The 13,473-nt window shown below is 39.3% G+C and overlaps 1 protein-coding gene across 1 annotated transcript; it reads right to left on the reverse strand.

Moving 5' to 3' along the window:
• Positions 1–6,647: 6,647 nt before the first annotated feature.
• KLHL31 (kelch like family member 31) lies at positions 6,648–13,175 on the reverse strand. The gene is made up of 3 exons (XM_065730802.1): positions 13,007–13,175; positions 9,610–10,816; positions 6,648–7,828 (listed from the first exon to the last, which is right to left on the reverse strand). Exons 2-3 carry the CDS (start codon positions 10,782–10,784, stop codon positions 7,096–7,098), a joined length of 1,908 nt encoding a protein of 635 aa, XP_065586874.1. The 5' UTR covers positions 10,785–10,816; positions 13,007–13,175; the 3' UTR covers positions 6,648–7,095.
• Between the last annotated feature and the right edge of the window lie 298 nt (positions 13,176–13,473).

Genomic DNA, 13,473 nt, shown 5'->3' on the forward strand with positions numbered 1-13,473 from the left:
CTCACAGATTGATAACCTCATGTTAATTAATTTAATTCAAGAAGCGTTTAGATGAGGTGCTAAGGGATTTGATTTAGTAGTTGGGTAGGGATAGTGATAGGAGGATGGTTGGACTAGATGATCTTGTAGGTCCTTTCCAACCTTATGAACCTATGAACCTATGAGACACCTTATGCCACCTGGGTCATCTGCTTAAGGCTGTCATTTTGGGACCTGTGGAAAAACCACAGCAGATGGAGTCCAGAGCATGTCAAATAATACTTGAGAGGTACATTTAGACACTTGAGTCCTGACTTTCAGACTTGATGTGCAGGTGAGCATAACCTCAGGCAGGTAGCATCTTGTCAGATGTCAGGAACCTCACTGATGCTCCAGAGGTGTGTGATTCACAGAACCGTAGAATGTCCTGAGGATCATCAAGTCCAACACCTGGATCCATATGGGATCTCCCAAAATTCAGACCCTGTGTCTGACAGCATTGTGCAAACACTCCTTGAACTCTGGCAGCTCAGGGCTATGTGCCTCCTTGTGCAGCCCATCCCATGCCCACTGTCCTCTGGTGCAGACCCTGTCCCTGACCCCCAGCTGCCCCTCCCCTGACACAGCTCCATGCCGTTCCCTCGGGTCCTGTCTCTGTCACACAGAGCAGAGCTCAGCGCTGCCCCTCTGCTCCCTGTGAGAGCTGCAGCCGCCATTAGGCCTCCCCTCAGCTCCTCTGCTCTGGACCTCATACACCAAGGGACCTCATCTGCTCCTCATATGTCTTGCCCTTCAGACCCTCCACCATCTTTGTAGCCCTCCTTTGGACACTCTCTAACAGATTCTGTTCTTACATTTTGATGTCCAAAAGTGCATGCAGGTCGTGTTCTTGTTCAGCAGTCTCATCAAGCTGTCTTAGATATCCACAGAACACCAAATCATGCTTTGAAGCAAGCCCTTGTTGTCAAAACTCAGGGAACACTTTTTAGATGCACCAAAACCCCTCAGTTGCCTTTTAGAATTATGACTATTTCTCTCCCCCTCAAAACTTAGATGCTTTTATTTCTGATAATGTTACTCATACAATGAGAAGGAAAATATGTCAAATTGCTCATCACGCATCTACTCTGTTATCTTTTCTTGTTAGGCATTTGGATGATGAAAAATGACTATGAAATGCTTTGTTAAAAAGAAAAGTTTTTCTCCTTGTGAAAGAAATGAAGACAGGATACAAGTGGCACCAGCGTCATCCTGTGTAGCTCAACATGACCGTGGATTGGCAGTCAGCATATGACAAAGATGCCAATTAGTTGGTATGGGAGAGGTGATCAGCATGGGGCTTGGAATACAAAGGATATTTAAACTGCAGCCAGGAGTTAGCCTGACAGAAAGACAGTCCCAGAGATACAAATGGACTTGACAACAAAAATAATTTGTTCTTTGTGTCAACAGTTTTATTTGAAGCACACAATGAAAAATACTGACATGCTGTTTTATTCCACTTAACAACTGCTGCACTACAAATTTCAATTTTTAAGTAGTAACATTCTCACATTACATGTATAGATTTTTTTCTGTTGAAATATGTTCCCATGTGTTATCACAGTTCATCCTTACAGTGTATAATTAGAAAACCTATTTGTATAGCAGTATGTCTAACACTTATAAGCCAGGGAAATGCTTTACACAAATAAATTATCTTTTTGACTTGTTGCCAAGGCAGCAGCCAGTGTAACACCCAGTGTATCTAAATGTGTGTGCTCCCATTCTTAACGACTGATATTTATGATGTATTTCCTGAAAGTTTACTGTATATATTCTTACTGAAAATTGAATTTCCATTGAGAAACCAATGAATGTACTAGTGTTTTGCATGGCAAAACTCATCTGATATTATCTGGATCTCTCACTCAAGCTATACAGAATTGCATGGATTCTCCTTTGTCCTTTAGGGAACTACTGGGAATAGAGCTCTTAGCAGTGCCATGTTTTAAAAGTGAGCACCTGCAACTCATTGTTCACCACTTTTTTCCTACAGGCATTCCATAATATGACCTTTTCTTTACCATCCACAGCAAAGAGATTTTTTTTTTTACATTAGATTCACAGATGAGCTTCCATGAACTGTGTGCATCTGTGCACCATGAGCATCTGCTTTGGTTGCTTGTGAGAAAATCACTCAATAATGGACAAAAAGTAGAAAATAAAAAGGAACAAGAGATTCTCCTGCATGGAGGAATCAGAGTACAAACCCGCGTTCATGAAAAAGTTTCTGATTACTCATATAAAGCAAATCTTTGACAAAAGGATTAGAAGATTTGTTGCAAAAATGTCAGGAGACTGTTTAAGGACTATCAACTTCAGCTGAATTTTCCAAGCAGGTATATTCAGAACTTGAAAAATATTTCCCAGATTGGGAAAGCCCAGGTTACAGCGAGTTGAAAATTCTATTAAACTGTGAATGGAAATTATAGTCAATAGAAAATTGAGACTGAGCTTTTCTAAGAAATGTCGGCCAACTTCAGTCATGTAACACAAAGGCTGCTTATGGAAAAATGTGTGTTGAAGCAAATATTTCCTTCCAGCATGTATTTCTCAAACAGCCTTGAGAAATGGGATCAAAATCTTAATCTCCTGACAGTGGTAAGGGGTTCCGTCTTCTGCTTTCCCCTGTCTGGATCTTGCATCTCCAGTCCTGTGTGTTGCACAGAAAACCTTGAAGCCTACACAGGATTTCACTGAACAGATATTCTCTGGGAAATAATGCTTAATGGGGAAATATAGTCTGCAAAAATTTCATGTGCCTGTATGGTAAAAGTAGGCATTTGAATGGTAATACTGATACCTCCATGTTGGCCTTTATTATATATTAATATAATTAATATTAATTATTTCATTCATTCAGTTAATAGTAATTTACTTTTTCAGTTCTTGTAATTTACTTTTCCAAACATTAAGGCATGAGAATATATATTATACATATGTTATGTGTATGTACATAAGAGAGGCACCACTGTATTAAAAATGTGAAATGTGCTCATACAACTATATTTATGACTGTTGGAACTGATTGCTAGAAACTTATTGCTTTTACTAGGGAAAATGCTGTTACTAGGGAAAAAGTCCCCCTAAACCCATGATGGATTTTGAAAGAGTTAAAGGGGTAGAATCATTGAATTTAGGTTTAAGGATAATATAAAGGATGGTCTACTTCAGTTATTTAATTAATCATGTACTTTTTCCTGCAAGAACTGCCATTTAAAAATCCCAACACACAACACATTTTAACACCTCGTAGCTTTGGTTGATGTTAATTTTGGCTGCTCCCCTCTCTGATCAGCTAGAAGTTGTCACTTAAACTTACTGGACTCTTGACTCATCTATAGATGATCATATAGGTTAACTTCAGGAATGATCATGGTCTCATCATGGCTAAGAACTATGCACAGAATCTCCCATTCAGCATCCCTTTCCACCAGTAGGCTTCTCACTCGTAACCTTACAACACACTCTCCCATGCACCTATACAAGCATTAATAAACATGAAAACTAAATGTTTTCAAATTGTTTAACTCACAGACTGAAGAGAGATCATTTTCGGATTTCAATTCCTTGGAAGCACAGATGTTATAGACTATACATGCGTGGGCATATGGAATTTTGAAGACAACAGTATTATTTTTTTACTAGTACTGTAGCATTAAAGGTGATCCTTGGAGTCTTTTTGCAACCTGCATCTCATATAGTTGGAACTTCTACTGTACTTAATATTACTGTATACGGTACTTCCAAAACTGCATTTGTAATTTTCTATTTGGGATGCACAGTATTTCCAGTTCAACTGAGATTTTCTTATTAAATATTTGGAGATTGAAACTATGGTACCGAACAATGAAAGAACACTGTCCCATAACATGTAACATACAAACCACTTTTTACAGTTCTAACAAAATGAGATTGTACATAAAAAGGTCACAGTTATCTCAGTACGTTGGTACGATCAGAATAATATTAAGTTCAGCTGATATTGTCACATATTAAGGGCCAAATCCTGGCTCAATATGCAGTTGAAGCCTAAACAGATGTTTACAGAAAATAATGAAAATATAAAGCCACATTGAAGTGCCATCGCGATAACAATGCCTCTTATTGATCTGCCTAAGATTTTTTTGCCTGTAGTATGTACCTAGTTTGTGCAATGGAAGAAACGCATGGCCAGTGGTGCTTGACTCCTGTCCCAGGACACTTCCTTACAGACTTGTGAGGCCAAGGGCGGAGAGGGCTGAGAGGTCAATCTTCCCTCTGGATATGACAGTTTTGCAGGCATCTATATGTACTGTTCTGCCAGAATTTGGCCAAGAGTTTTAAATCCTATACATCTTATTCAGTAGTCCCAATGAAGTCAGTAGAACTTTTTTTTTTGTGAGTAAGATGAAAAGGATTTGGCCCCCAGTGTTTTTAACCCTTTAAGTAGTACGAGAGTAGTTTCATTGCACTTAACCCATCATTCACAAATAAATTTATATCCAAAAGCAGAAGATTGGTGCTGAAGTATAGAAAGTATGGGTTCACAAAAGAGGAAAGCGTGCAGCAACGTCTGACTGCTAATATCATTTGGGACCTGACTTCCTAAAGACAAAAGAAGATTCTTCCATGATGGAATTTTATCCCATATTTATCCGAGGCCAAATGATTATTTATTCAATTCTTAATTACCTTAATGGGTACCCTAGAAGCACTAAATAACTAGCGTATATATACAGACATAAGTGAATTTGTTTCTTCATTGACCTGGGTGGATAAGCAGCTACATCTAATAGTATTATAATTTGGCAAAAAATTATTGGAGCGGAAGGATTTTTCAAAGAGCATCTTAAATACTTTTGTATGGAACATGTGATCAGGACTTCAAGAAAGTAAAAATGTTGCTGTCACCCATGCGAATGTTTTTGATAGGATTGGGCAGGTACAGTATTTTTGTACTTAAAATACAGTAATCCTACTCTGTTACACAAGTCCATGTTTTGTTCTGTGACTGGATTTGAATTATTATTCATTTGGATTAGACAAGGTAAAGGATAACTATATGCAAATCAAATTAACCAAAACAAAACGACTGGTACTCTGACTTCAGGACACTGTAATGCAGTGTATTCTAACAGCATGCAGTACTCAGAAATTGAATTTGGGATTTAAATTTCTGCAGTCGGGATGCAGATGTGAATTCTGATTAAGAAGTGGAAAACAGGACCGAGTAGAATTAATTGCAATGGACAGGGTGAATTATATCATCTCTAACAGTGTTATGTTCAGTATGGAGCTGAAACAAAGCTACAAAGTATGAAGGAGGAGAGACCTTTAAATGCTTGTCTCAACAAAGTGTGTATACACAGACAATTTTATAGCATTTCTCTTTTGCAAATGAGATAAACTACTCAACTATCTGTTGAGTGAATGTTTACCCTTTTGGTTATATTAAATTGTTTTAATTTCTAGTTTTGTTTCTTTACTTCTCAAACAGAAGCATGTAGACATATTATGCTGACAGCAGCCCTTCAGAATCAAATACTACAGGGACTTTGTGGGCTGCATATCACTTTGACTATGTGAACGGGATTAGGTATCATACTTGATTCCTTTACTGTGTGCTGAGATTAGAGAAAAAAAGTGTTCTTGGAAATTAATCTGAGTTGAGCAGAGACTTCACTCACTGGGGAAACTCTACAGGCTTCAACAAGCACAGCAGTAGTCTAGCCTTTGAAAATGTGACTAAGAGCTCCTCAAAATATAAATAAGGCTCTAGCAAAGAATTCAAAACTATATACTTAATGGGATGTCTAGAAAAATGTTAGTCTGTGTGATGTTTGCCCTCATCTGGTAAGAAAAGTGTTAAGATCTCTTTGCTACTATTAAGAAAAGTATCTTTGATTTCATCCAGTTTCCCGTGATTCATGGTTTTCCACACATATATCTTATGCTTAAAAGCACATCCTGCAGCCTTCATTTAGTCTTTGTTCATTATCTCACAGGGATTTTTTTTTCAAAATGATACAGAGTAGGAGAGATGTTCTGTGCACTTTCTGCACCCTGAGATACTACTTAGCCCTTGGTGTCCCCTGGCACGAACTCAGTTTTCAGATTTTGTCTCTGTTGTGGCACCTCCTGGCTTCTGGCATGGGCCTTCTCAGAAGAGAATACAGCCCACAGGTACGTAACTACACAGGTGGGGTAGAGTAGGAGCAGGAGGAAACACACTGGATAGCCTGCTTGTCTTCCATCTGGAGCAACAGGAGAGTCTCCCTGGTTTGAGAAGGAAGGGGAGGTGATTGTCTGCTACATGGTGTACACATGGAGGCCAGGAGAGCAACATAGCACCCAAGGAAGACCTCAGGGCTGGACGTAATGCTTACAGGAGCTCATGTACTTTGTGGATTCGGGTCTTGAAAGCCATACCACAGCATCAGATCGGAGAATTAAAGGCTCTCTTTTACTAGCTTCTGATGGAGAAAAAGTTTTGAAAAATTTTCTGTGAATATCACTGCTCCCAGAAGTAAAGTATGTACATTCTATCTGCAAGTTTTTTTTTTCTTTTTCTTTTTTTTTCCCCTCAAAATAGAAAAAGCTTAAAAAATAACAAAATTGACCAATTTTAACGTAACATGTCACACTTCTAATTTCTGTTGAGATTTATTACTATCAGTATTTGACTTTCATTTTGAGTTCTGAAAGCATTTCAAACTCAGTATTAAAAAAAGCCTCACAACAATCTTCTGAAGCAAATTTATCTCTATTTTATAGGTAAGGAAACCAAGGCACAAAAAAAGTAAATGATTTGCCACAGATAACACAGTGAGCCAGTGGCAAAGTCAGGAACAGAATGAAATTCCCTCTGCAGTTATGGCTTAACTCTCTTCCTGCTAAGAAAATTCATCTTTTCCCCTAATTGCTTGTTTCACACCACCTTTTTAAAGGCCATGAGAACTGGCAAATTTGCAGCGTGAAAACTGTTGCAAAGCCAATTGTTTTTTTCCATATAAGCTCATAAATGCTACTTAAAGGGTTAATTATACTGCTATGCTGGTAAACATTTGTACTGGTTGCTGGTTTGACCAACATTTAAATACTGACTGGTACAGAGGAGACTGAGCTTGCCCTGGACTCCCTTGTCTTGGTGTTGGGCATGGATATAGTACAACAGGATACTCCCACAGTGGCTTCAGGCAGCTCGTCTTCGTCCGTCCACTCATTGAGATCTGGGTTATAGCACTGAATGCACTTCTTATATTTTTTCTCTATCTCATTCCAGCCCCCCACTAAGTATATTTTCCCATCCAGCATTGAAGCGCCGGCTGTGCTAACCCCGGTTTGAAGGGGTGCCACATAACTCCACTGGCCTGTGTAAGGGCTGTAACACTCCACAGGGAGAACGTCGATTCTTTCCCCTCTCCCCCCGAGTTGAGACCCACCCATGACATAGACCCTCTCCAACAGGGACACGGCACAGTGCCAACCTCGTGGGGTGCTAAGACTGGACTTATCTTGCCAGCTATCAGTGCTGGGGTCATACGTGCACACTGAACGAGAGTAAGCATTATTAATGTAACCTCCCGTCACTAGGATCCTACCATCCACCACAGCGCTGGCGTGGCAGCACCGGGGCACCTCCAGGGGTGCCTTCATCTGCCACTGATTAGTTGCAGGCACGTAGCACTCCATTGAGGAGAGACAACCCTCCAAGTTGCGACCACCCACTGCAAAAAGGAGGCCATTGAATACATTCAGGCTGAAGTGGGTACGCTTCTGATTCATGTTTGCCAGGTGAATCCAGGTGTTGAAACGAGGATCATATCTACAAGCATTAAAAACAGAGGGTGACTGTCTCACATGCAGCTCTGGTAAATTCCACAGTCCTATATCTGTCCCACTACTGCTGTGGTTGAGGAATGCTAAATCAATATTGTGTTTAGCTATTTATTTAACCCAGTAGAAGTCAATGGAAGGAAACTTCCTTCCCTACTCAAATTTCTGAATTAATTTAGTTCTTTATTGGAGGAAAATGTGTTTATGCCATTCACAATCAGTATTATTTAAATAAAAAAATCCAATTCCTGTCTGAAAATTGAATTTGTATAAGCTCTTTGTAATATCAGAAAGTGATGCTTTTAACATACAGTAGAAATTCTAAAATCATGCCATTTAAGCCTACTGAAAGTCTGTCAAAATTGACTCTGAGTTTTAAAAAGCATTAGATGGTGATTTGTATTAGCACCTTTTTAGTACTTTCTAAATGGTGTTTACTCCTGCCACTTCTTTCAATTAAGATTTATGTGGAGAGAACATCTTTGTTTCCTAATACTATACCTTTCTGAAATAACATTCTCTGTCCTTGACAATTCAATAAGCAATTCTGAAGTAGCAAATAGATAATTACAGTTCCTTAGGGTAAGGAGTTTTGTAAGGTACATTAGTAGGCCCATACATTTTTCCTGTTGCATGCTGAATGAACCAGCGAATGAGAAGAGGACTATGGGAGAGTAAACAGTAATTGCTAGCTGTTATCTATCATTGTTATTGATAGCTCTGAAAGCAAGTTCACAGACATATTCATGTTAATCAGCATTGTCAAGGTTAATGGCAGAAGAGGGATCAGAACACTGAGCAGACAACGAGGATTTCACCACCTTCTCCACAAAACCCAGCTATGCACCCAGCATGTGACTTGGAAGAATTTAAGGCATAGCTCAGAGGAAGAAGCTTGGAGAGCAATAATCTCCTTCATGTGACATATTTTTATGATAGATTAGATTACACAATATAAATGATCTAGGTAACTTTCCTTTTTCATTAATTTTATATGTTGGTGGACCTCAGTGGGAGAAGTTATCTGAGTGTTGTTTTCTGGGAATAGAAAAGGAAGAATTGGTGGGCTGCATATTGGCATTGCATGCCCACAGTCTGTTACTAGATAGAAGAGGAGTTTTTTCAACTCTTGCTTCAAGCTACTGTGTGCCACTAGCTTTTAGGCTGAGCTATTTAAAAACCATCACCATTCATTTGGCAACTGCATGTTAGGTTATGCAGGAGTGATGGTATTTGCTATCACTTGTGCAGTTCTTGGATGATTACAGATAAGAACAGTAAGCAGAGTGTTGTTTGGAATATCTTGTAAGGTAGACATTCAGCCTTTGTTGTTTCTAAACTCTTCATAAATCAAAAGCTAAAGGGTATGAAATGCAGCGTAAGAGCTGTTAAAAATATGATGGGTGGTGCATAGAAAGTCAGAATTGTAATACATCAGTATTTTTCAGATTTTTTTGTGAGGCATCATCAATTCTTGAACTTCAAAGACTCATCTGATTTCATGTATTTTAGTGCTACTTTAGAAGCTCCCTTATTAATTTCTTTCACTTCCTCACTTCTCATTGTGCATCATGGTGGTTATTGCATATTTCAGTTGCACTTTTCTGCTCATTCAAAATCATTCAAAAGACTGGCATCTATAGCTCTTCCACCCTTTCTATGTGTCTGATCTGATCACACTTCAAGTTACAGTTCAGCGGTATCATCCCTGCTCTGTGTGGAGTACACAAATATTATTCAAAACAAACAAACAAACAAGCAACTAGTTACCTGCAGAAATTGCTGACTGCATGCTTGGCTTGGTTCCTAGCATCATTCTGGTCTTCCCCACCGGCCACGTAGAGAAATCCATCCATCACCGTCACACACTGATTGAAACTCTTAGCGGGCATTTCACTGAGCTTCTTCCATCCATTTTCAGGATCTCTGTATAAGATGTCTCTGCTAAGAGACTTCTCTGTAAGAGCAGGGCGTCCCCCAACGGTAACTAACACTCTGAAACCTCCACGAATCCTTGTTCTTCTAGACTGAAGTGTATTCTGATGATAGGGAAGCAAATGATAGTTCATGGCATCTACCAGGAGCTTATGGCAATCTGCATCTTGCATCATTCTCGGAACAGTTTGGACATAATTGACGAGGTCTTGAGCTGAGATAGTACCAAAACGAATGTTACCTAAGAGATCAGCAGCAAACTTCACTCTTTTTTGGTCAAATTCCAGCCATTTTATTGCGATCTGGAATGCAACAATTTCAGAAGGCAACTGCAAGTCATCATCTGCAAGAAGTTCATTAATCTGATCAAAAGTAAGTTTTAAGAACTGATCTGTTTCTGAAAATTCAATGAAGTTGTCTCTAATAAATTTATGTGCAGCTTCCTTGGTTGCTTTTAGTCCATACGTTTCTGCAATATTGGCAATGTACATGCAATTCTCAACACTGATTTCTTGGGTTAGAAAATCACAGCACATCTTTACAAGGGTGTGAATCTGAAGATAAATTGCTGTGGAAATAATGCTACCTATTGTGTAAAGTGAAAGAGTAAGCTTTCCGGTGTAGGCGTAGGTAATAACAGTGGCTAGACCCAATGGGGATACATCATTGAGGTCTACTCTTTGAGTGGACGGATCTTTCTTTAATATACTGTGGAAGTAGTCACTGATTGAAGCCATCACCACCTTATGGACACTGAAAGACTTGGTTTTGGTACTGATAGTCAAGTCACAAAGAAAATTTTCTAGTCTCATTCTGCTTAGGCCTTCCAAGAGATTTGGGCTATATGATGAGTCAGAAACTTCAGATGAGACGCAGCTGAAACCATTGCCTCCATCTAGGAGTCCATTCAAGCCATTTAGTTTACTGAGGGGGCCATCTTCCACAATGATAGTCATTTCATTGATATCTGCTGCTTTGTTCTTCTTCACATTCTTCTTCTTAGGTGCCATGACTGCAATGAAATATTACAGCCAAAAGCTCGCTAAAAATAAATTGAAAATGTTTAGAGCCGCACTGCAGTTGTGAAATTTAATACCTGAGTGATTATGCAACAAATCTAATCTTTGTCAATACATATAAATGCCATAAAACTAAAATGCACATGAGAGTCTACCTCTATAAACTGTAGTACTCTCCTGGATGGTAATGTAGCTGCTTATTCGTAACAATGGATATTCAAATTATGAAGAATACATCTACAAGTAATTCCACAATTCCTTTTCTTTTAATAATGAGATCAAAACAGTAATAATATCTTATTGTCAACACATTCAAAGAGTTACATTCCCTGCCTAATAAACATGAAGTGAGGATCCCAGAATGTGCAATTCTGAAGTGAGCCAGGTTCTAGATCCGAAGAACATAAAAAATACGAGCTATTAGTTCTGTTCATCCTCACTCCAGGACTAGTGTAGATTTACAGGCAAGTGAATTCAGAGTGTAACCAGGAAATACTAAGAGTGGGGGAAATTCTTAAGGAGATAGGAACATAAAAGATAAGAATGTGAATTCTAGGTATGGTGTTAACGCTGATTTTGGATTTAAAATCTACTCCAAATTGCTTCAACTTTTTATAATTGATGAGACTGATGATATTCTATTTTCCAAGTCGGTTTTTCAAGTACCTTCTAGTCATAGACCCTTTCCCTGCATTTTAGTGGCTATAATTTGAAATGGTTATAAAGTTATTTTTAGGATTTCCAGGAGATTGCAGGAGAAGAGATGCTGTCTAACTTTTATCTGAACAAAGTCAGGCATGTTTTGAATTTGAATTATACTTATCAACTCTAGGCTTGTTCCAGCTCTTGCTGAAATGATGGACCAGGTTTCTGTCAAACACAAAGTGATGTGGCTCTTAAGCCGTTCTCAAAGGAGCTATCTATATATCCATGTAAGCAAATACACACTGAAGGAAAGTGCTGATCTTCAGTAACAGAGTTAAAACAGAATTGCTGAGATCAGCATTCCAATATATGCAAGTATACCATTTATCTTTGATATAGCCATTGATTTTAAAACAAATCACTCAAGCTGATTATTTTTGAGATCTTTGTGCTCATAGCAGACAGAACATGAAGAAACGCTACTTCATGATAAAACATTCTGGATTCTTTCAGATCAACCTGAACAAACTTCAATCACATTTCAAGCTGAAGTCTCAGCACACTGATTTTCCCTTAAGCGTGTAGCACGTAACAAAATGATAATTTAATTATAGAAAGGAATGGTTGCTGCCTGTGAGTACCAGGAATTTTTTTTCTTCTTCTGCTGGGTGATGACTGTGTGCAGAGCAGGAGAGGGAGAAGGCCATGTGTGCTGGAAGTGTCAGTGTCAGCGCATGCTGACGTAAGCTGCAGTCCCCAAATGTCTGGGTGCCAGCATGGGGGTCAGCTGCTCCCGCCTCCCCCCCTCCGGCTGCATTCCAGGAGCTGCATCTGTTGAGAGCTATCAGAGTCACCTCCAAGAATAGCAACCTCCCAGCAGCTTGCCATTTTAAGACAGGTTCAATCAGAGGTGCATCTGGTGCTTTAGTCTTCTTCATTGTTGAATGCAACTTTTTGCAATAAAACTATGCTGTCTGCCCTGTGAAGTATAATTGTTGATGTAGAATAAAAGCAAAAACAAACTATTGGGTGTTTTTGGACATATTAATAGCCACGACTTTATTGCTGGCAAGGAAAGACATTATTTTGGCAGACAGATCTATAGTTCTACATATTTTTAGAGGCCCGCAACAGTGATTTTAATAAATACATCACCTAATGCTTATTGCTTCACTATGTCCTTGTAGAGCTTATTTAAATATGTGATATTTAAAGCTCTTTGTTAAAAAAAGGTCCACTCTCCAAAGTCTTTTCCTGAAAATTACTTCTCCATCAGCAGAAATTGCACTGGCTAGTTCAGTGCATAAGCACATAAGCGACAGGAAATTCAGAACCAGTGAAACAAATCAAACAATCCTGCTACAAAACCATGTTGCTGAGCTTTGAACGCCCTGGATAATTTTCTTTTCTATAGCTGTTTGCCTTCACCTGATTTACTTTACATTAACAACAACTCATGCCAAAGGACACTGACGGTCCCCAAACAACACATTCAAACACACAACCTTCCCCCCTTCAATATACTACCTTCTAAACTCTATGAATGTGAGGAGTTAAAAACCCCTTACCCTCCTCAGAAATATGTTGTCTCAGAGCTGTCCAAGAAGCTGCCAGTGAAACTGTCTCTTCCTAGGAAAAATGAGAAGACAAAAGAGAGGAAAGGTGGTAAAAAGAAGAGAGGAAGATCAGAGGCCACCTGGTAAGTCCCAGCTTGTGGTTTCTACTGTGACCCTCTGCTGTCACAGTGAGCAAAAGGAGACCGCAGACTGAGCTCGGGTGCTCTTTAAAATGACCCCTCCTCTCGGTGCCTCGCTCCCTGCCTCTGCCCAGCCACAGGCATTAAATTTCCCCAGTCTGCCTGGCCTTCAGAAACCAGGGAAGCAAACGTGGACATCTGACATGTTCAGGTACAAGGCAGAAAAGGAGTGGAAGGTGAAGATGGAATATCCACACCAGGTAACGCTGTGTCAGGTAAGCGAAGAATGACCACAAGATTCCCCAGCTTTGGTTGCCTGGGCTGCTGAACACTGCTGGG

The sequence above is a fragment of the Cyrtonyx montezumae genome, unplaced genomic scaffold (genome assembly GCF_038088225.1).
Source record: "Cyrtonyx montezumae isolate F1298 unplaced genomic scaffold, pur_monq_1.0 scaffold_13, whole genome shotgun sequence".
NCBI lineage: Eukaryota > Metazoa > Chordata > Aves > Galliformes > Odontophoridae > Cyrtonyx > Cyrtonyx montezumae.